The sequence below is a fragment of the Pipistrellus hanaki genome, assembly GCF_964339955.1.
Source record: "Pipistrellus hanaki genome assembly, chromosome: 1".
Taxonomy (NCBI): domain Eukaryota; kingdom Metazoa; phylum Chordata; class Mammalia; order Chiroptera; family Vespertilionidae; genus Pipistrellus; species Pipistrellus hanaki.
In genome coordinates, this window is record NC_140503.1 from 140,798,490 (window position 1) to 140,823,001 (window position 24,512).

General features: G+C 43.9%; 1 protein-coding gene across 2 annotated transcripts in view; it reads right to left on the reverse strand.

Moving 5' to 3' along the window:
* The window catches only part of MCUB (mitochondrial calcium uniporter dominant negative subunit beta), an 85,674-nt gene extending 65,027 nt beyond the window's left edge, over positions 1-20,647 (reverse strand). The window contains exon 1 of one of the 2 annotated variants that reach the window (XM_084872800.1): positions 20,475-20,647. In XM_084872800.1, coding sequence (XP_084728926.1) covers positions 20,475-20,562 — 88 coding nt within the window. In that variant the 5' untranslated portion in view covers positions 20,563-20,647. Of the gene's footprint in view, positions 1-20,463 lie in introns of both variants that reach the window. The other variant, XM_084872799.1, reaches the window with a different exon arrangement.
* Positions 20,648-24,512: the final 3,865 nt, after the last annotated feature.

Consider the following 24,512-nt stretch of genomic DNA (forward strand, 5'->3'; position numbering starts at 1 on the left):
TCTGTAAGCTCCAAATTCACCCTTCTGACTTCTCCGTGAAAATGGATCTGGGCTCTTAAAATATGTTGGCACGTCTTTTCTTGTTGGCACTGAAGTTTTGTTAGGAGGGACACTGGAGAGACACTGAAGGAGGAAAGAGTTTGGCTTTCTGGTTCTGGTGCGTTCACCGAGCAAGCTCCTGCAGCATGGGAGGGGGGCCTCTCCAGGGCTTCTCTAGCTTCTGCCTGATTCTTCTAGTAACTAAAGAGTCACAACTTTAAGAAGTAGCCTATCCGGGGACTTTCCCCCTTCCCACATGGGAGTCAGTTCGGGGACCCTTTTCCCCTCCCTATGGGGAGCTCCATTCTGTGGGACTCTCCCCTCCCCTCTCCCCACATGGAGTCTGTACTTGTTCTCCAATAAACCTCCATCTTTGCTATACAAAAAAAAAAAAAAAAAAAAAAAAAAAAAGTAGTCTATCCATTGGTAAATCATCAGAATATATACAAATAGTTTCTTAAATAGAGCTGAATTCTGCTCACCCTTTAAAAAATTTTTAATTGGTTTTTGAGAGAGAGAAAAAGAGAGAGGGAGGGAGAGAGAGAAATATCGATTCGCCGTTCCATTTATTTATGCATTCATTGGTTGATTCCCTTATGTGCCCTGAGTGGGGATCAAACCTACAACCTTGGTGCACTGGGATGATGCTCTAACCAGATAAGCTACCCACCAAGTCACGGCCAAATTCTGCCACTCTTAGGAGTGATCTTTGCTCTGAAGCAACAAAGAATGACAACTTTCTTTCACATACAGAATAGGGCAAAAGTAGGTCTACAGCTGTTCATATGAAAAATAATATAATAATTAACAACAAAAAAAACACGAAATAAACTATTTCACATACTCACAGCTGTTAACCTAGTTCTGCCAAATCCTGTAATACCTTCTCACATATTTGAAAACAAATATTTTGCTTCTTCATTGCCTTCTTTTTACTAGATTAAAAAATATCCTGCCACTTTAATCGTTTCCTATATAAACACTCAACATCTTAAATGCCTTCTGGATGTACCTCTGCCCCACCAACTCACCAAGAGTCCTTCGAAAGTACTGCCCCAGTCAGAAAACACAACAGCCCTGACGCATGTGACAGGCCCGACGCGATGTAACGGACGGTCACCTGTGTGATGAGGAAGCGGGACCTCCCTCAGTCAGTCCCGAGCCACCCCCGGGGTTCTGGAAACCCAGCGCTCCTAGGGGGCTTGTGGATCAACCGAAACCCCCACATCCTTTGTACACGATCACCTTCCACACTGGGATTGACTCGCCCTACTGTTCTCTTCAGTAAGAGAAACTGCCTTCTTCCAGCACTGCTCACATGGTTTCCTCTTCTCCTCTTACAGCGATGGTGACACGCGCTTACCAAGGCCAGGCCAACCTGCTCAGTGTGCGATGAGCACAGTAAGCCTCCAGCTCCACAGGACCTGGCATCGTCTTTTATGTTTTGTCCTTGCAGGCCAGGCACGGCCACAGGCACAGCTCACAATATCAGAACCATTCATATCAGTGATAATATCATATATTTCTAATTATATATATATATATATATATATATATATATATTCCCTATTGTATATATAAAAAAGCCCTTTAGACAACTCTTTTACTGAAGTCTTATTTATGTTTCATGGACAATTACATATAGGGTCCAAGTTCAAGGGATGTATTTATGGCAATCTAGCCATTTCATTATCTAGAACAATAATGATACTGAAGTACATGAAAAGCAATGGAAAGGAAAAAATGTCTAATACCTCAAGCCGAAAGGATGTGATTAAGTAAATAATGTGATTAGGAGACATTATACAAGGTCATCTCAATAAATCTCTTTCTGAATATTCCCTGAACTACAGTGGATTAGTCTCGGTATCATGTTATATTCTATGGCATATTTCTTCCTAAGACGCAGCATCTTTCAAGTACCCTAAGTATCAATTTAAAATTTCCTTTTTTAGACTAAATTTATAACAGACTAGCCTACAAAATGTCATTAAATTCACATACTAGATATGCATGATACTTTTCTAACTTGTACTTTGCTCCTTTATCTATTATATTAATCACACAAGTCCTCTAAAGAAAAGTCTTTTCCTAAAACCATGTCATCAGCATCTTCTCTGCATTACACCTTTTCCCCCCTCCTTATCCAGGTATCATTGCATAACTTGAATTCTGGCTTCAATTTCTAATTGAAGCATTAGAATTTATTTCCCTCCCTTCCTTAAAGTGCACAAGTGAGATTACACCCTTCCCTATTAAGTTACAGCCCGGAGGGCAGTTTATAATGAGCCCAACCAGGTGTCAAATGTTCCTATTCCAGCCCAAATTTAAAATGCTGCATTTTCACCATTTCCTTTTTAAGTTTTCTAGAAAGAAATAAAGTTTCCCTGTTTCCCAACATCTATTGCTATGGAACACATATAAATGAAGCTCACTGGAGCCTTGGAAATTAGTGCCCACACAAAAAAAAAAAAAACAAAAAAAAAAAACAGAAAAACTATCTTGTTTCTGGCCAAAGAAAGGGACAAAGGCAGAAACAGCTAAATTCCACTGAAATCCATTCTCCCCTCTTCCACAGGAATCAAGTTTTAGCTGGAATGTGACTCCCAGCCAGAAAGACATATCTCAGCCCCTTTGCAGCTAAATGTGGTCATCTGACATATTCCATGAAATATTCAATGGAACAAGAGCACAAGTGCTATGCGATACTTTCAGGCCTAGCCCATAACACCTTGCAAGCCTAAAAAAATATATATATTCTATGCTTTTCTGACTTTGGAAGCTGATAGAATATGATAGAAGAATTGGTCAGCTTGTGTCCCTGAATGACTCTGGAGCCGCTACTGCTAACCTGAAAAGTTCACCTCAGAACCATTTCCTGAGAGAGAGAGAGAAAAAAAGAAAAAAGAAAAAAGAAAAAAAAACTGGCTTTAAAAAATATGGAAGTTTAATTATTGCTGGGTCTTCAGTTTCAGCAACAAGCTTACTCCAACCAGAAAATTCATTTTAAAAAGAAGGTTCAGGGGGGGAAAAAGCATATGCTAATATATACTAAGTTCTAATGCTGAGTCAGATGAAAGACAAATGGTACCACAGTTTAAGGATGATTCTAAGGAGAAATAAACCTACTCGAATAAATGCCTGTGCCTGTGCACTGCTTCCTGAATGTTTCTTACCAGAGTCTTCACCTTCACCACACCACCATTTCACTTCTCCCACCATAAGGAGAACTTGCCACAGGATTCTGATTTTTCCTCTGACTGTGGGCAGAAACTCATTATCTTAGTCCCAGCCTTCCCACTCTCTTCCTTCTTTCATACCAGCCAGGCACTGTGGCCCCATGGTTAGGTATAACCCTAATCTGCTGGAAAATACAAAGGAATCAAATAAGAGATGTGTTTGCTTACTTGTCCTCAACTGCCTACCTAATACCGTGTTTCCCCGAAAATAAGACATCCTCTGAAAATAAGACCTAGCGCATGGAAAGATAAGACATCCCCTGAAAATAAGACCTAGTGCAACTTTGGGGAGAAAAAAATTAATATAAGACACTGTCTTATTTTCGGGAAAACAGGGTAGGTAGGCAGTTGAGGACAAGTAAGATGACATTCAGGTTGCCTAGGGATCCAGGGCCCTTCCATCTAGTTGTTCCACATCCCCTAGGGTTGTATGCCCCCGCAGGGTCAGCTGGCTCACCTCTTCCATACGCATTCCAGCCCAGGGGAGGGAGAAAAGGGTAGAAAGGAGAAATCAGGTTCCTCATGCAGGATATGCAGAACTTAGGTCACATACTGGCTGCAAAGAAGGCTGAAGAATGTAGCATTTAGAAATGGCCCAATACACTAGAGCCAAACGGGCATTATTAGTTATGCCTGAGAAAGTAAGGCTAGGAAGTAACAGGATTTCATGTATCTTTTAACAGAATCCATGCCCAATCTAATTTGTTAATGTAATGTTTCCCAAACTGTATCCTGTGGACCACTAATCTGAGAGAAGTTATTGGAATGCTTCAGAAAAAAAGAGTTCTGTGTTCAAACTCTTTCCCACTCTCAGATTGCCCCTAAACCCATTAGCAAAGTAAAGTTCCCCAAAGTTTGTGGTAAAGAAACCCATTTAATTTAGTGTGGCTTAGTCCAGAATTCTTCAAACTGATGAGAACAGAGGATTTTTTTTTCTTTCTTCAGAAAACGATGATAGTCTGAGACAGAGTTTAATTCAGTAACTGTAACTCCTGTAAGATTTTATGCACAATGTCTATCTAAAACTGTAAGTCAGATCAAGGACCACGCTTAATCTGCAGGGAATACTTCCTGCAGTTTGATCAGACTGGCAAGAGTTCTTACTAGACCCCAAACCCTTTCTAAACTATTCTTTGTGCTTATGCAGATTCTTCCCACTCAGATATGTCTGCTAAACCCTTAGCCTGCTCTCAGAGCTTAGCTGAAATCTCACTTCTTCTCAACTTTTCAATCCTATCTAATAAAAGAGAAACATGCAAACTGACTGTATCTCTGCTACAACCACAAGCCACACCCGCCAGCCAATCAGGAGCAAGTATGCAAATTAACCCAACAAAAATAGCAAAGCTGTAGAGAGCAGGAGGCTTGGGTTTCCCCCAGCGATGCAGGAAGCCAAGCTCCCACCCATCCTGGCTGGCGCTGGCCTCCACTCAAGGCTACAAAGTCTCAATTATAGAAGATAAATAAATCCCAACAAAAATGGTGGCAGCCATGGAGCTGGAGCCAGCCAGAGACTTGGGTTGTCCCAGTGATGGAGGAAACCAAGCTTCCTGCCCACCCTGGCCTGCCCTGGCCTCCGCTCAAGGCTACAAAATTTCAATTATAGAAGATAAATAAATCCCACATACCAGGGCCTCTGCTTGGATCACCAGGGGACTTGGCCAGCCTGAAAACCACCACAGGCCCCTTGCCTAGGCTGCTCCATGCCCCAAGGGAACCCCCACCCTGACCCGGGACACCCTTCAGGGCAAACCAGCCGGCCCCCACCCATGCACCAGGCCTCTATCCTATCTAATAAAAGAGTAATATGCAAATTGACCAGCACTCCAACACACAAGATGGCTGCCTCCATGTGGGCAAAGATGGCTGCCCCCATGTGGACACAAGAATGCCGCCACAAGATGGCCAGCAGGGGAGGGCAGTTGTGGACAATCAAGCCAGCAGGGAGGGCAGTTGGGAGCAATCATGCCTGCAGGGGAGGGCAGGTAGGGGTGACCAGGCTGGCAAAGGAGGGAAATTGTAGGCAACTGGGCCTGCAGGGAAGGGCGGGGGGGGGGGGGGGGGGGGGGGCGGGGGTTACCCAGGCATGCAGGGGAGAGCATTTGGGGGGACCAGGACTGCAGGGGAGGGCAGTTAGGAGCAATCAGGCTGGCGGAGGAGTGGTTAGGGGGGTGATCAGGCTGGCAGGCAAAAGCAGTTAGGGGCAACCAGGAAGGCAGGTAGGCGAGCAGTTGGGAGCCAGCAGTCCTGGATTGTGAGAGAGATGTCCCAGATTGGAGAGGGTGCAGGCTGGGCTGAGGGTCACACTCCCTCCCCACCCACTCCCCATGCACAAATTTCATGCACCGGGCCTCTAGTCTATATAAAAAAGCTAATACGAGAAGTGTCCTTCACACTGTCTGACCGGTCACATGATGTCACTGACCACCAGGGGGCAGACGCTCAACACAGGAGCTGCTGAGCTGCAGTGACCTGGCAGCAGCGGATTTCGGGTGACGCACCCCAAAACCAGAGAGGAGGGAGTCCAATTCCTCGCTGGGCTGCCCTCTCACACTCTGGGACCCCTTGAAGGATGTCAGAGAGCCAGTTTTGGCCCGATCCCCGAAAGGCCGGGTCGAGGGACCCCACCTGCTGGAGAGACCCCGCTCACTCCGCAGATGCCTTTCAAGCCACGGTGCCAGCCCAGCTGCAGCCGGCTGGGGAGGGACCGTGGGAGGTTGGCTCCAAGGCATGTCGACCCCAGTCCTGCCCCACCAGCCACCTTCTAATTAATTTCCTTCCAATGTGCACAAATCCATACACCAGCTCACTAGTTTATAATAATGTCCTTTCTCTGAATTCTACTAGTTATTTATTATCTGATATTTATTTGATCCTCATGAGCCAACTGGAAGTAAGCTTTCAGACTTAGCATGAACCACCAAAACTCCTTCACTAAGATCTCAGGGCTTAGATAAAAAGGCAAAAACCTCAGCTTCTGGCCCAGAAAAGCAGCAAAACCAAACAAGTGACACCATGGGTGACATCAGGACCAGCTGCATTGACTAATGACACCCCCCTCTCCCCCCTCCTCCACCCCCCCCCCCCCCCGTCATGGTGCCAATCAACCAGTAGAGGCCATGACCCTGAAAGGACACACCTGGGAAGCTGATGAATATTCTATTGGGATCCTTCCCCGAGGCCTCCACATAAATACCCTAGTCCAGTGGTCGGCAAACTCATTAGTCAACAGAGCCAAATATCAACAGTACAACGATTGAAATTTCTTTTGAGAGCCAAATTTTTTAAACTTAAACTTCTTCTAACGCCACTTCAAAACAGACTCGCCCGGGCCGTGGTATTTTGTGGAAAAGCCACACTCAAGGGGCCAAAGAGCCGCATGTAGCTCAAGAGCCCCAGTGTCCCTAGAGTTCCTCAGGTCCTCCCAGACAGAGGTCCTGCGGAACCCTAGGCAGGGCCTTTCCCCTCCCCCACAGGTCTGCATTCACGCTTCACTTCTACATGGAAACCGAGGTATTATTACAGGGAAAGACTTATATGTTTTCTAATCAAAATCTATTTCCCTTTCAGGGGGTTTAATTTCCAAAAGATTAATTTTGTCTTTTGCCCAGAAGCTGTATCTTACAAATAAGCGTTTTCATAATTGATTTTAAAATTAATGCTCTAAATTATTTAAGCTTTAATGATTAAGCTTTTAGTACTAACACAGATAACTTTTGGCAATTGCAGCACCTCAAGTCTAAAACCAGTATGATCTAATACTCCCAGAATCCCCTTTAGAGGAGCCCTTGTCTCTGGAGACAAGTGCTGCCTTTCCATGTAACCACACTTTAAAACAGGCAAGAAGAGACTCATCCAACAGGCTGTCCTTACAGAATTCTTTCATTAAATTATGTCTTTCAAAAAATCCTGATGCGGAAATAAAGCAATTAACCAACATATAATTTAAAACTACTGCTTTCTTTCTATAAAAAATAAAATATGTATGATTACTTTGGTTAACGTTTAAAAAAAAATCTCAAATTATTCAAGGCTTGTATTGTAAAAAGGAGATAAAATTGCTTTAGGTGATCCCCTGGCTAGATTAAGTGGAGAAGAGGAAATTGAGAACATAAGACCTGAAGAGAACTCATAAAAAAGGTGTAATTAATTCTGCTGGCAGAGTCCCGCAGAGACCTCATCAAATCTGGGTGGGGGTGAGGGTGAGTGCGTACTAGAACTCACTCAGCCTTGGAAGGAGAAAGGAATTCAGGAAGGTGATGGAAGGGAGACAGTGCTACCTGGGACACCGTAAATGGTAAGAAGGGAGGAAAATACGTGACCAGCCACAGGGAGAGGATTAGCCCAGCATGACCGACTGTGGGTTGCCTAAGGCGTGGAACATAAAGTGTGACTGGAGGGATGAGGCCAGAACATGATTTTGGAATCAACTGTAGCTTGTTCTAAAGCTTGTTCAGCTTGGGTTCACTATTAACAAACCTACAACAGGGTATGTACACGGTCAAAAGAAACCGTACTTTCTCCTGAAAAGTAAAAATTGCTTTATTATCTGAAAGATTCCCAAAGGGGAGTTGCAGAAATGAGTTTTCAGATTATAAAACGTTAAAGACACATATCCTCTACCAAGGGCTTAGTCAGCCAATGCTATGTTGATCTATTTGTGAAACATTTTCTGAACCCAATTTTTTCCAGGTTTATGGTCACATTACTGCCAGTCCCTCTAAAAAGGCATGCTGTACTCTAGCTGCATTACTGGCAGAAAGAGCAATTATTTATCAACACCTTTGAAAATCCCCTTTTTAAATATCCTACTCAGCCTCTGAGGGAAATGCTACACCCAAAACAAACAGAATGTTTAGCAAAAAAGACAGGCAAACATGAACATTAACCCATACACACACACACACACACACACACACACACACACACACACGCACACAGAGTCAGAGAAACAACAGGGATTTGTTTTTTTTTTTTTGTTTTTTTTTTATTTATTTATTTATTTATTTATTTATTTTTTACATATTTTCTTGATTTTTTTTTATTGCCCCCCTCCCTCCCTCCCACACATCCCCTCCCTCCCCATAGTTTTATGTCCATTGGTTGTACTTATATGCATGTATACAAGTCCTTCGGTTGATCTATTATCTCCCCCTGATATCCCTACCCTCCCCACTGTAATTTGACAGTCTGCCTGTTGCTTTACTTTCTCTATATCTGTCTCTTGGTTCATCAGTTTATAAAGATCTTTATCATCCACCGATGTGTGAGGTCATGTGGTGTTTCTCTTTCGTTGATTGGCTTATTTCACTCAGCATGATGCTCTCCAATTCCATCCAGGTTGCTGCAAATGATGAGAATTCCTTCTTCTTTATGGCAGCATAGTATTCCATTGTGTAGATGTACCAAAGTTTTTGGATCCAATCATCTGCTGACGGGCACCTAGGCTGTTTCCAAATTCTGGCTATTGTAGATTGTGCTGCTATGAACATAGGGGTGCATATATCCTTTCTGATTGGTGTTTCTAGTTTCTTGGGATATATTCCTAGAAGTGGGATTACTGGGTCAAATAGGAGTTCCATTTTCAGTTTTTTGAGGAAACTCCACACTGTTCTCCACAGTGGTTGCACCAGTCTGCATTCCCACCAGCAGTGCACGAGGGTTCCTTTTTCTCCGCAACCTCGCCAACACTTGTCGTTTGTTGATTTGTTGATGTTGGCCATTCTGACAGGTGTGAGATGGTACCGCATTGTTGTTTTGATTTGCACCTCTCGGATAATTAGTGACTTTGAGCATGTTTTCATGTGCCTTTTGGCCTTCCTTCTGTCTTCTTTTGAAAATATTCTGTTTAGGTCCATTGCCCATTTTTTAATTGGATCATTCATCTTCCTTTTATTTAGTTGTATAAGCTGTCTGTAAATGTTGGAGATTAAACCTTTATCAGTGGTAATATTTGCAAATATGATCTCCCACACCGTGGGCTTTCTTGTTGTTTTATTGATGGTTTCTTTTGCTGTAAAAAAGCTTTTTATTTTGAAGTAGTCCCATTTGTTTATTTTCTCTTTAGCTTCCATTGCCCTAGGGGCAGTATCAGTGAAGAAGTTATTTTGGCATACGTCTGAGATTTTGCTACCTGTGGATGCTTCTAGTATTTTTATGGTTTCCCGTCTGATGTTTAAGTCGAAACAACAGGGATTTGTCAAAAAGAATGATACCTCCTCCTTCCTCCAGTCAGGTTCAGGGATTTATTATTTACTGTTATGCCTAAGAGGTTGAAAATAAGCTAATTCATCTTTAGGCCCTAGGACTGTGATTTAAGCAATGCATTCATTATAAAAATACTCTTACCACAACCAAATAGTTGAGAGTTCCCAGTAGAGTTGAATATAATAGGATTACCACGTGTGACCCTTGCAGTTATACAAATTGAACCATCTACTCAATCTTGAAATCTTAAGACCCGCAGGTATTATAGAACTCAAACTATGGGCTGACCCTTGTCAATCCTGCAGATTTTTGAAACACCAATCAGAAAGGATATATGCACCCCTATGTTCATAGCAGCACAATTTACAATAGCTAGGATTTGGAAACAGCCTAGGTGCCCATCAGCAGATGACTGGATCAAAAAACTATGGTACTTCTACACGATGGAATATTATGCTGCCATAAAAAGAAGGAATTCTTATCATTTGCAGCAACCTGGATAGAACTGGAGAACATCATGCTGAGTGAAATAAGCCAGTCAATGAAAGAGAAACACCACATGACCCCACTCATTTGTGGATAATAAAGATCATTATAAACTGATGAACAAAAAGATAGATACAGAGACAGTAAAGCAACAAGCAGACAGTCAAATTACAGCAGGTAGGGTAGGGAGATCTGGGGGAGATAAGAGATCAACCGAAGGACTTGTATACATGCATATAAGTACAACCAATGGACACAAAACTCTGGGGAAGAAGGGCATGTAGGGGGAGGGGGGGGAATGGTAAGATATGTACACAGATAATAATTTATTAAAAAAAAATCCTCTGGGGAGGGAGGGTATGTACAGGGGGGGGGCATTGGTATATGTACAAAAATAATAACTTAATAAAAAAATATATAAAATAAAATAAAATAAAATAAAATAAAATAAAAATCCTGCAGATTTTCCTCCCTAAAGTTTGGCACAATATAGCTTTGTATACCTGTCCATTTCTTGATATGAGGTTTAATGTCTTATGTCACTTTTTGTTCCTGCTCACAGCAACAGGTATTTCAACTCTAGTTCCAGCTTTTGCCTTCCTTTTCACCGTTCCTTATAGGTGCCTATTTCTTGCTCTCAAATCTATTCAGAGAAATTACCTTCAGTGGGCTTTGTTTATATTGTAGAGTTTATATCATACATCATTTCTCACCAATGTTATAAATCCTAGACAGAAATTAATGATCACCAAAAGAGGTGTCAAACAAAAAACTATATGCAATGCTTTCTATTCCCTTTATGATGAACTTGTAGCTAAAGAAAAATAACTTAAAATCAAATGACAACAAAATAATAAAAATAAATAACACCATTTATGAGTTAATAAAATAGGAAACTCTCAGAAAAAAAAGATTTACAGGTCAAACTATATTTTAATTCAGGCGGGGATGGTAGAGGTAGCAAAGTAACAGGAAGATCTAGGGCAGGTGAAGGTACTAAGAAGAAAAAAAGGAGGGTGAGAGGAGAGTGAACAACTTGGGTACCATCACATTTCTTTAAGAGAGACAGCATCAAAATGAAGTTCTCACAGCAATTCAATTCAATGCAATCAAAATTCGGCACTTTTCTGAGCAAAACAACCAAGGACACTGCTTGAACAAGAAAGAGATTGGTTTTCCACACTTTGACACATAACTACTTAGAATAATATATTTGTTCAAACACCAAAGAGCTGGTTTTAAATTTTTCTTACAATCCGTATTTATGTATAACTTTGTTTCATTAAAATATGATCACAGAAAAATGAACAATGACACAAGTGGAGGAAAAATTGAAGGTAGAGTAGATAAAACCAGGAGTGTAGCAAATACATAAAATGCTTATCATATCATAAGGTCTTTCACAGTTTTCTTAGAAGGTGGGTCTAAAATTTGACCCCTAATCTTCCTGGCAGCAAGTGCAGGGCGAGAACCCCCGCTAGCTATACACTTCACTATCTGGACAATGAACCCCACATCTGTTCAGGAGGAGCTCAACAATTCTAATACTAGACAGAAAACTGTCCTATGGGTCCTTTTATTTTATTTTTTTAAATAACCATGTTATGGGTCCTTTTAAAGGGCACCTTTTAATTGACCACCACGTTTCATGGGGCTGTTTCTTAGAAGGAATGCCAGTCTGAAAAACGCAGTGGAAACATCTGTGGAGTGTCCTATACCACACATTCTACATACACAGCTCAGCCCTAGCAGGTCTGGCTCAGTGGATAGTGTTAGTCCATGCGTAGGGGTGTCGAACTCAATCAGAGAAGGGGCCAAAATCTAAAATCCAGCCTAAATCGCGGGCCGAATGGTTTACTGAACAGTCATAAACTGACAATGTCATAAACTGACAGCGGAGTGCAGTGATGACAGCGCGGTGCGGGCCACATTGCAAGGCCTGGCGGGCTGGATTTGGCCCGCGGGCCTTGTGTTTGACACATGTGGTCCATGGACTGAAGGGTCTCAGATCTGGCTCCAGGCAAGGTCATAGACTTAGGTTGCTGGTTAGGGCGAGTGCAAGAGGCAGCCAATCAATGTGTCTCTCTCAAAATGATGTTTCCCTCTCTTTCTGTCTCTCCCCATCCCTTCCACTCTTTCTAAAAATCAAAAGAAGAATATCCTTGGGTGAGGATTAACAACAGCAACAAAAAATTACACAGCTCAGAGAACAGAGAGCTGGGATGTTTTTAAATCCAGGAAAATTAATACTGCGGTAAATTAAACAGGATCAAAAAAGAAGATACTTCTAGAATACATTTGAGATCATGTTTTATTATCCACTAGAGGCCCAGTGCACTTGCAATTCATGCACTTGCGGGGAGAGGGGAAGGGAGAGAATCCCCTCAGCCCAGCCTGCACCCTCTTGCAGTCTGGGAGCCCTCAGGGGATGTCCAACTGTCAACTTAGGCCCACTCCCCGCTCCCAGGGAGCAGGCCTAAGCCATCAGTAAGACATCCTTAGTGCTGCCGCAGACGTGGGAGAGGCTCCCGCCATCACCACTGCACTCACCAACCATGAGCTCAGCTGCTGGCTGAGTGGCACTCCCCCAGTGGCAGCACACTGACCACCAGGGGGCAGTTCCTGTGTTGAGCATCTGACCCCTGATGGTCAATGCATGTCATAGGGACTGGTCGTTCCACCGTTTAGTCGAGTTGCATATTAGCCTTTTATTGTATTGGATTGGTTTATAGCTTATTAATTAGCTCAAGATACCTATTATATAATGGTTTAGGATTCTAATGCTAGATACTCTTGAAGAAGCAACATTTCATAAATAAGAACACTGATAATGACAGAATGGAGTATTAAAGAGAGACTAAATCTCTTCTATTATGAATGCTCATCCATCAAACAAATTCCTATTTCTTTTGAAAATGAAATGTTATTACAACTACTGCGTATAACTGCCACTCTACTGACTGCCTAAGATCATAAAAGAGAGGATTTTCAACCATTAAGACAACCACACTGACACTGACAATATTGTATTTAATGGTATACTTATACCACCTGGTAAAATAACAAAATGGCAATTGTAAACATGGAGAGGGCTTTCTTTTGTTTTCTTTTTTAAATCATTTTTATTGCTCGATTACAGTTGACATACAATATTATATTAGTTTCAGGTGTACACCAAAGTGATTAGATTATATAACTTACTAAGTGATTATCCCGATAAATCTTATACCCACCTGACACCACAGTTATTAGAATATTGACTATATTCCCTGTTCTGTACTTTACATCCCCATGACCATTCTGTTACTACCAATTTGTACTTTTTAAACCCTTCATCTTTTTCACCCAACCCCCAACCCCCTCCCATCTGGAAGCCTTCAAAATGTTCTCTGTATCTATAAATCTGTTCTGTTCTGCTTGTTCATTTATTTATTTTATTCTTGTTGATTTTAGAGACAGAGAAAGAGTAAAGGAGGGGAAAAGGGAGGGAGAAAGAAAATGAGAGAGGGAGGGAGAGAGACACAGATTTGTTGCTCCAATGATTTATGCACTCATTGGTTAATTTCCCCCTCCTCATCTAATCCTCATCCCGGGATATTTTTCCATTGATTTTTAAAGAGAGTGGAAGGGAGGGGGAGTGACAGAGAGAGAAACATCAATGTGATAAAGACACATCAACTGGCTGCATCCTGCAAGTGCTCCAACCAGGACCTGGGATGGAGCCTGCAACCTAGGTACATGCTCTTGACCTTATTAGAATTCAAGACCCTTCAGTTCACGTGCTGATGGTCTATCCACTGAGCCAAACTGACTAGGTCCCTTTTTATTCCTAAGGATTGTTTTTTATTTATACCAAGCATTTTACTTCTGAAAATTCCCTAGTTCAGCCCTTTTATAGTAAATTTTTTTATTGTAGCCTCCTTAATTTAAAAAATGTATTTTTTTAAAATCAATTTCGGAGAGAGGAAGGGAGAGGGAGAGATAGAAACATTGATGAGAGAGAAATAAGGATCCGCTGCTTCCTGTGTTCCCTGTATTAGGGATCGAGCTCACAAACCTAGGCATATGCCCTACCTGGGAATCAAACCCGTGACCCGCTTGTTCATGCAATGATGCTCAACCGAGCCACCCGGCCAAGCTCACTGGTTGATTCTTGCATGTGCTCTGACAATTGAATCTGTAACCTTGATGAACCTCTAACCAACTGAGCTACCTGACCAGGGACTGTTTTATAGATTCAACTGTTGATAAATTCGTATTTATTGTCATTTGTTGTTCATAGTTGTGTGTGTGTGTGTGTGTGTGTGTGTGTGTGTGTGTGTTTTCTCCTTTTCTTTAAGACTATAACACTTCAGTAATACTGGTTTGGTAGGGATGAACTCCTTTAATTTTTTATTGTCTGGGAAGCTCTTTATATATCTTTCACTTCTAAATTATCTAAATGAAGCTTTGCTACATATAGTAATCTTGGTTGTAGATCCTTGCTTTTCATTACTTTGAATATTTCTTGCCAATCCCTTTTGGTCTGCAAAGTTTCTGTTGAGAAATTAACTGATAGTCTTATGAGAGCTATATGGAGGTAGCTCACAGCTTTTCTCTTGCTGTTTTTAAGATTCTCTGTCTTTAACCTTTTGTATCTTAATTATGTTGTGTCTTGGTATGAGCCTTTTTGGGTTCATCTTGTTGGGGGCTCTCTGTGCTTCCTGGACTAAAAATCTATTTCCTTCACCAGAAAAGGAAGTTTACTGTCATTACTTTTTTCAAGTAGGTTTTCAATTTCTTCCCCTCTCTCTCCTCCTTCTGGCACCCCGTGGAGCAAATGTTGGTACACTAGAAGTTGTCCCATAGGCTCCTTATACTAACTCATTTTTAAAATTATTTTTTCTTTTGCTTTTCTGATTGGATATTTTTTCCTTCCTTACATCCCAAATCACCATTTTGGTTCCTGGCTTCATCTACTCTATTGTTGACTCCTTGTCAATTATTCTTTTTTCAGTTAGTGTATCCATTACTAACTCGTTTTTTATGGTTTCCACGTCCTTTTCTATGCTGTTGAAGTTCTAAATTTATCTACTCTTCTCCTAAGTTCATTGAGCATCCTTGTAACCAGTGTTTTAAACTCTGCAAAATGGAGATTGCTTGTCTCCATTTTGTTTAGTTCTTTTTTTCTGGAGTTTTGTTCTGTTCTTTCATTTAAGATACATTTCTTTGTCTCCTCATTTTGGCAGTCTCCCTGTGTTTTGTGTGTGTGTGTGTTTGTTTTGTGTGTTGTTGTTTTTTTGTAGTTTTTCTATGTATTAGGTAGAGCTGCTACTTCTCCTAGGCTTGGTACAATGACCTAATGTAGTAGGTGTCCTATAGGGTGCAGTGGCTCATCCTCCCTGTTCACCGGAGCGGGGTGCTCCAGACACACCCACACTCTCCATGTGGGCTGAGTATACCCTCCTCTTGGAGTTGAGCCTTGGGGGTTGCTATTTGCACATCAATTTGAGGGATGTACCCCCAGGCCAATCAGCTGCAAGGACTGGCTGTGACCACGGTGGAGGATCAGCTGTGCAGGGGCCCGCCCCGCAGAGCACGACTTATTTCAGTGGGACTCTGGTACCCTGAGTCTTCCCCTGAGTATGTTGCCTGTGGAGCGGTTGGGTGGTGCTTTGACATGGTCTGAAGCTGTCTTCTGGGTGTGCTGGCTTCGGGGTCTCCCAGGAAGTGAGGCCAAGGCCAGCCACTGCCTGTGTTCTGCCCAGGGCCACCGAGCTTGAGTCACAAAGTGATCTGAAGATTGTTGCTAGCTCGGAGGTACCCAGAAGAGGCCAAGCAGTGAACCAAGGCCAGCTGCCACTAGTGCTGGGCCTGGGGCCACTTAGCAAGAGGTACAGAACATGCCATAGCCAGATGCTGCTTATTGGAGATGTTTTAAGAAAGCCTGAAATATCCAAGAGAAGCCATTTGTATGGAAAAGCTACTGCAAACAGCTTGGGTGGGCTTGAAAGTCCAGTGGGACATGGTCTCGGGGAATCACCAAGGCAGGACAAACAGTGATAACCAAGTTGATGGAGACTCGGCTGTGGCCACTTGCCAGTTCTGTGGGGTAAGGGCTCATCACAGGAACAATGGCCTCTGACAGCATTTCTAACAGAAAACTGGCCCCCAGCTCTTTCCCTGATGCCCAAATAATTCCGTTCCTCCCCAAAGATCTCTTGTGCCTTTCAAGTTGCTGCCCCAGTGCTGGGGGTCAGAGGGAGTGAGTCTGAGTAAATCCATGTCAGGGCCTGTTAGAGGAATGGCCGGACGCCAGCAGCCCTCTGGCTCACTCAACCACAGTCCCAGCTGGTTTTTATAGCCAGGAATTACGGGGCCTTCTCTTCCTAGCACTGGAACCCTGGGCTGGGGGCCTGTTGAGGGACTGGGACACCTCTATCTTCAGCTCCACAGCTGAGATATCCCTCCCAATTTTTAGCCACCATCCCATGGATGTGGGACCTGCCAGTTCTGAATCTCCCTCCTACCAGTCTTGCTGTGGCCTATTCTTTTTATCTTTAGTTGTAGGACTTGTGTTCAACTAGATTTCAGGCGGTCTGAATAAAGGTTTTTCTGTAGTTTTGTTGGTTTTTTTTTTTTTTTTTTTTTTTTTTTTTTTTTTTTTTTAATCAAATCCCATTGTTTTCAAACAGGCCCAAACAGACTGAATGGCTTGGCTAAGTTCACAGAGCTAAGTGGTGGCAGGGCCAGTTCGCATTTAGACATCCTGATTAGTCTCACACCAACTAACCAAGCTGCTCACTTCTATTCTATTATGTAAACACATTAGTTTTTATAGCTATTAGCCCAACTAACATTAGCCCCATGTTTTCTACCTTTGTTTCACAGGTACCTCATTCAACAAATATTTATCTGCCAAGATACAAAATAATTTCCTAGTTTAGTTTACAATTTGCTGCAATAAATGGTAGAACCTAAATTAAAAAAAAACAGTACCCAGTACTAATACTTAAGTGCTGGTAGGATAGTAATGTTTAATATTTAATAGACAAACCTGTCTAGAATTACTTTGAGACTACAGCATCATACAACCAATCACTGTCCTCAGAAGAGGGAAGAGAATGTGCCAATTATAAACACTAGACAGGAAAGTTATCAAACAAGAATAACACGTGTATGAAGTTCAAAAGATGAAAACAATTTCTAAATTAACATTCTGTGGCAGGGTTAAAACAGGTACATGCTTTGTTTCTAGAAGTTTAAAAAGGCACACTCAATACTTAAACTTCTCTGCAAAGTACACTCAATTTTTTTTTTTTTAAGTTTTAAACATAGCTTATATAGAGGCTCTGCTATACTAGGGGCTTGAAATCATATCAGGGAGTTTCTCAAACTAAGGAGAAAAAAAAACTGAAATTAAGGAAAGTGGAATTAAGCCAGTGTTTTCTGTGTAGGAGATAATTCACCAGGTGCCATCATCACTCACAGCGAAGTCCCCGAGTGCGGAAAGGCCGGCAGGAGCCACCGATTGCCCTGACAACCGCTGGAGCGAGAGTGCTGACAGGCAGAAATGCTGCCACCAAAACGTAACCATGGATACCAAGGCCAGCAGTGAAAGGTAAGACAACAGGTTCCTCCTCTCTTATGTTTCAGGTGCAATCTATTCTTTAAAATGCAATTCTGTTACACTAACCTCAATTTCAACCAACTTCCCACACACACACACAAAACACTAGCAGATCACGTGAAGGATGAAAACTATATCTTTCTCAAAGTTACTAAATTCCTATAAGGCACACTCATAACTCAGAAAAGGCCAACTACAATTGGGAATACTATAATAGACAAGTCATTGCAAGCTGTGGGGTTGCAAACATCCCTGGTCTGTCCCCCGCCCCCCCCCCCCTGCTGTTTTCATGGGCTCTCGGGATTCTGAATGTTTGTGGCAGAATGTGCAGAAACAGTACTTATCTTTAGCCACAGGGCTTTTCACATCAAATAGGGCGACCGCAAAACAGTGAGACTTTAGAATGAAAAATGTCCCTACTGCCAGTTAATCTGATTTGCAGGAAATGATTTAGTAATCCTAGGTAAAACTCCTAAGCAGTCAGTATATTTCCACCAGTTTCTTTATGGTACAATTTCAAAGAGGCATAGAAAGAAGCAAACTCTTAGGTTTGTCTTCAGTCCTTTGGGGTGTCTTATTTTTATTTTTTAATTGATTTCAGAGAGAAATCAATTCTCTCTCCAGGAAAGGGAGAGAGAATCATCAAGGATGAGAATCACTGATCAGCTGCCCCCTGTCGCCCCCTACTAGAGATCGAGCCCATAACCTGGGCATGTGCCCTTGACAGGAATCGAACCCAGGACCCTTCAGTCCACAAGCCAGCACTCTATCCACTGAGCCAAACCAGCTAAGGCCAGGGAATCTTTTACCAGACAAATGAAAAGAAGTATTTCCACTTCTAAAGTTCAGCAAAATTTATTTAATAGCATCGACAGTCAAGACTTAAAAACCTTCGAATTAGAAACAGTCAAATGTAAGGCTTCTTAAAATGATTAGCTAAGGGCAAAGTACTAACCAAAGTTCTAGGGCAAAGTTCCCCTAGATTAGGCCTAATAAACCCCACTGTATAATTTCCTGCTATTAGAGGAGCATCTGCACCCTTGCTCGGGCATGCAATGGCACTCGCTACCCCAGTGGTAACATCAGGTGGGGAATTTGGAAAAGAGGCTTAGAGTTGATTATTTCAGAGAGGACAGCCAGTCTGGGGTTCCATAACAATTCTATTCAAAATGTCAGATTTGATTTTACAAAAAACAAACAAACAAACAAACAAAAAAACCCTGAGTCATTTACGTTTAAATGGTGTACGGTAAAGGGTGTTCCTTGTGTTGTGTTGTTTTACTGTTTGCTATTCCTTTGTAAAGTGCAACACATAAAAATGCATTTTACAACCCTAACCGGTTTGACTCAGTAGATAGAGCATCCGCCTGCGGACTAAGGGGTCCCAGGTTCCATTGCGGTCAAGGGTGTGTACCTCGGTTGAGGGAACATCCCCAGTGAGGAGTGTGCAAGAGGCAGCTGATCGATGATTCTCCCTCATCGTTGTTTCTAATTCTCTATCCCTCTCCTTCCTCTCTGTAAAAAAATCAATAAAAATATATATTTTTTAAAATGCATTTTACAAAATGGAAAGACTACTTAAATCTACTCTAATTAGGGGGCAATAGTCAGATATGTACACATATAATACGTTAATATAAAAAATGGGGGGAAAATAAATAAATCTACTCTAAATCTACCATTTTACACTTTAAGGAATCGGCCCCTTTCCCCAGGTATCAGTAACACAGCACCCTCCCTCGTTCTCTTTCAAACATTCAGGGGAGGCATTTAAAAAATGCGTTTAAGAACCTTTTGTAGTTCAAAAGCGTGGTGATGGCGTGTTCGCGCTCTGGTGTGAGATGTGCCTCCCGCAAATCTTGTTACAACACGGGCTCATCACCCGTCTGGCGTGGCGCACACACACACACACATACATACACACACACACTCCCTGCATCAACCTCTGAGGCCCTTGAGAGAATTGGAGGGGAAAAATAAACAGGAAGTGAAAGTGACAAGACACCAAAACCGGTTTGGCTCAGTGGATAGAGCGTGGGCCTGCGGACTGGGGGGCCCCGGGTTCGATTCCGGTCAAGGGCACATGCCTTGCTTGCGGGCACATCCCCAGGCAGCTGATCAATTTTTTTGGCTCTCTGTCCCTCTCCCTTCCTCTCTGTGAAATACCAATAAAATATATATTTTTTTAAAAAAGTGACAAGGCATTGGCCTTGCAGCTGTCTGCCCTTCTTGCAGACTGCACAGCTACAGGATAAAACATTCTTTCCTCTGTCACCATCGGAAACTAACGTGACGCGGGGTGGGGCTGGAACTCAGAAACCCCGCCCTTCCGAGCCCCAGGGCCGGAGGGCAGGCTCTTTTCCGGGGCTGCCCTCCCCCCGCACCCCGAGGCCGCTCCGGCGCCCACTTCCTGCTCCCCGCTCCCCGCTCCCCGCTCCCCGCAGCGGTGCCCGCGCCCCTCGGGCCAGTGTCCGCCCGGCTGTCACCGCACCCGCTCAGGCCCCACCGGCTCCGGGAGCCGCACGAGAGTGGTTCCCCTCCTCCGGGGCCGGGGCGCGGCCCCCCTCCGGCCGCCTCAGCCGTCGGGGCGCGGGCTCCCTCGCGCCGCCAGCCCCTCGGCCACCGGCCGCCGGCCACTGCCTCGCGACGGCGGTTGGGGCGCGGAGAAACCGCCTTCCGGGATCCCCGGCCGTTCCCCGGGGTCCCCGCACCCCCAACCAGGTCGGGGGGTCGGCCCCGGCGCGCTCCCCCCGCCCCCCGCCTCCCGTCCGCGGCCCGGCGACCGCCGCGGGGAGCGAACTTGGCGGCCGCTCGGCTTCCCCGCCCCGCGAGTGACCCACAAACTTTTCCCGCCGCCGCCCCGGGCCCGGGCCCCGCTCTCACCTGCGGCGGCGGCGGCGGCGGCGGCGGCCGCGAAGCCCCCCGGCCCGGGGCGCGGGGCGCGGGCGGGCGCAGGCGGCGGGGGCCCCTCAGCAGCAGCATCCTGCGCGGGGCGCCGTCCGTCCCGCCGTCTCCCGGCCCCGCCTGCCCCCGCCGCCTCCCCCGCGGCTGGGCGGGCGGAGCAGGGTGTGCCCCTCTTCCACTTCGCGTCCGTGCACATCCCGGCGCGAGACTGTTTTCTCTCCTCCGACCAAAAAAGAAAAAAAAAAAAATGGGGTGTGGGGAGCGCGCGAGCGAAGCGCCCTGCGCCCCGCGGGTTTCGGGGCGGCGCGCCGCCCGGCCCCCCTCCTCCGCGGGGCCCGCACCTGGGAGCTCCCCGCGGAGCCGCCCCGTGAATTAGGGGCTCCCAGAGCGGCCTCCTCCATGGGGGGCGGGGGGGGGGGGGGACGAAGGGGCGCCAGGCGGCTCTCCGGGACCTGGGCCCCTGGAAAGGGGTGGGCCGAGGCTCCAGCGCTCAGTTGGCGAGGGGGCCGCGGTGAGCGCGGGGTCCCCCATCCCCCCTACACACACACACACACACACACACACACACACACACACACACACACACCCGCCTCTGCACGCACCAGAGGCTGGCCCACCCTGAGCGCTTTGGGACAGTCGCACAGCCAGGAACTTTTGCAGCAGGCTTCTAAGTGGAGGAGCTAAGGGACTGGGACTTGGTCTCCCCAAACACCTGGAGTCACCTAATGGCCTCATCGTGTAAAGCTGCCCATCAGTGTGTCCCGTGCCCCTGCAGCTCTGCTCTGGGCTGCACCCCCAGAAGGACAGCTTGCGTTTCCCAGATCACCTAGACTGGGGCTTCACTCTCAATGGTCCATGCTAGAAGTTGCCGCCCCCACTCCCTCCCTGCAAAGGAATTAATACCCTGTTTCCCCGAAAATAAGACAGTGTCTTATATTAATTTTTTCTCCCAAAGTTTCGCTAGGTCTTATTTTCAGGGGATGTCTTATCTTTCCATGCGCTAGGTCTTATTTTCGGAGGATGTCTTATTTTCGGGGAAGCACGGTAGCAACCTAATCCAAGCTATCACATATCTTACAGTAAGTTGCTAGGTAAAACACCGGCAGCCCGGTTACTTTTGAATTTCAGATTAACAACTGCTAATTTTTAAAATTAAGTACTATGTCCCAAATATTGCCTTGGTCACACTCTTTAAAAAAAAAAAAAAAAGAAACATTTGAGATATTTTTGTTTATCTGTAATTCAAATGAAACCAGGCATTCTGTATTTTCATTTGCTAAATCTGCAAGAGGCTTGCGTTACTGGATCAATGCTGGCCAACAACGCAACAAGTGGCAAAGCTCTCCTTTCTTTATTGAAAGAAGATGGAGGTTTCTAGGATAGCAAAAATTTGTAAACAACGTTTCAAAGGCAGATTCACATGTTAACTAGCATTCGCATTTCCTTTTTCCAATTGATTTTCAGAGAGAGAGAGAGGATGGGAGAGAGATAGAGAAACATCAACTTGTTCCATTTATTTTTTATGCATGCATTGCTGCTTGTATGTGGCCTAACATCAAACCTGAAACTTGGGCATACCCGGTGGAAGCTCTAACCAACTGAGCTACCAGGCCAGGACTGCCTTTGCATTTCAAACTAAAATTGCCCCAGGCAGGTAGTAAACAGTAAGTCCACAAGGGAAGTGATTTACCTGAATTCTTTCCTTCTATTAGCTAGTGCTCCAAAAGAAAGAAAGACGGTTTATGTTGGCTGTCATGAATGATTCTGCAATGAACAGTGGGACTACAGCTATCTTTTTGAGATACTGATTTAATTTCCTTTGGCTATATGCCCAGCTGTGGGATTGCTGGATTAGGGCAGATCTATTTTTAATTTTTTTTTTTAAGAACTTCCATACTGTTTTCCATATGACTGCAGCAACTTATATCCCCACCAACAATGTACAGAGTTCCCTTTTATCTAAAAGCCAAGATATGGAAATAACCTTAATGTCCACAGAGGGAAGAATGGATAGAGGAAATGTGACATATAACCGTGTCTATTATATGTTCTATATGCTCTATTATCTACTATATGCTATTATATACACATATATACAATGGGATGTTTTTCAACAATAAAAAAGAAGGAAATGCTGCCATTTGTGACAACATGGATGAACCTGGAGGACATTGTGGTAAGTGCAGTCAGTCAGGCAGAGAAAGACAAATACTATATGATCTCACTTTTACATGGAATCTAAAAAAGTCAAACTCATAGAACCAGAGAGTAGAACGGTGGTTGCCAGAGGCTGGGAGGTGGGGAAAATGGAGAAAGGTTGGTCAAAGGATATAAACTTTCAGTTATAAGAAGTAATAAATTGTAGGGATCTAATACGACTCAAATAATGCTGTAAGATATACTAAAATGTGCTAAGAGAGTATATATTAATTGTACTTACAAGACCCCTCCCCAAGAAAAAGCTAACTGTGAGGTGATAGAGGTGTTAAATAACTTAGTTGTGGTAATCATTCACTATATATATAAAATATCTATTGTATATATATAAAAGCCAAGCGACCAGAATGACCGGTCCCTATGACAGGCACTGCTGCAGCCAACTGGCCTGATTGGGCCCAGACCGGCCCCTCTGAATTTCCTGCAGCCCCTCCCGCCAGCCAGCCCAGCTCCCAATCGCCCCCCCACACACACCCTGATTGGGAATGGGGCCAGCTGGCAACCTCCCTCGTCCCCTCCCCCTGCCAGCCTGGCACCCAGGGCCCCATCAGGGTGGGCTGGCCAGACTTCACCCTTGCACAAATTTGTGCACTGGCTCTCTAGAGTGTGTGTGTGTGTGTGTGTGTGTGTGTATGTGTGTGTGTATATATGTGTGTGTGTATGTGTGTGTGTGTGTGTGTGTGTGTGTGTATCAAGTCATCACATTAAATACTTTAAATATATACACTTTTTATTTGTAAGTTATACCTCAATAGAGCTGGGAGAGGAGAGAAAAAGAAAAATTTTATTAGGAGGGAAATGAAGAAGAGGAGGAGAAAATGTCCAGAATCTGCCCCTACATATCACTGTGATACTTTTTTAAAATCATTTTATTGATTGATTTTAGGAGCGAGAGAAAAGTCCATTTGTTATTTCACCTTCCTGCTGCTTCTTGTATATGCTTTGACTAGGGATCAAACCTGCAATCCTGACTTGTTGAGAGGATGTTCCAACCAACCAAGCTACCTGCCAGGGCCATACTTTTCTTTTTTTCTTTTTCTTTTTTCTTTCTTTTTTTTTATTTTTTATTAAGGTATTATATGTGTACATATCTTACCATTGCCTACCCCCCAACTCCCATACATGCCCTCCCCATACTTTTCTTAATGATAGTTTTTACCTACATTCCCTTTAACTGCCTTTTCATAGGACAATTTTATAATACTTCCTGTAGAGAGAATAGAAAAGATAACTTTCTCTGACATGCTGACTAGTTTTATGTCATTGATAGTTGAGCAAAGTGTTCCTAAACTTTATAACTCACTATTGGTAATGTGTCAATTCTTATGATTCTTCTTAAATTTGGGGAAACTTCCATCAAGTGTTTTTCAGATATGAACAGCAATATTTGAAAGAGTATTCCCCAGCCGAAACTGGTTTGGCTCAGTGGATAGAGCGTCGGCCTGCAGACTGAAAGGTCCTGGGTTCGATTCCGGTCAAGGGCATGTACCTGGGTTGCAAGCACATCCCCTGTGGAGGGTATGCAAGAGGCAGCTGGTCGATGTCTCTCTCTCATCGATGTTTCTACCTCTCTGTCTCTCTCTTCTTCTCTGTAAAAAATCAACAAAATATATTTAAAAAAAAAAAAAAAAAAAAAAAAAAAAAAAAAGAGTATTCCCCAGACTAACTTCTGGGTCCATTCATTTCAAAGGCCATTTCTTTATTACTAGCCACACACTCCTCATAACATGCATATTGCAGTACAATGTCTGGCCCTGCACTTTTGGCTGACAACACTGGGTAAGTTGGTCCAGTAGGCGACAGGGGTGTCC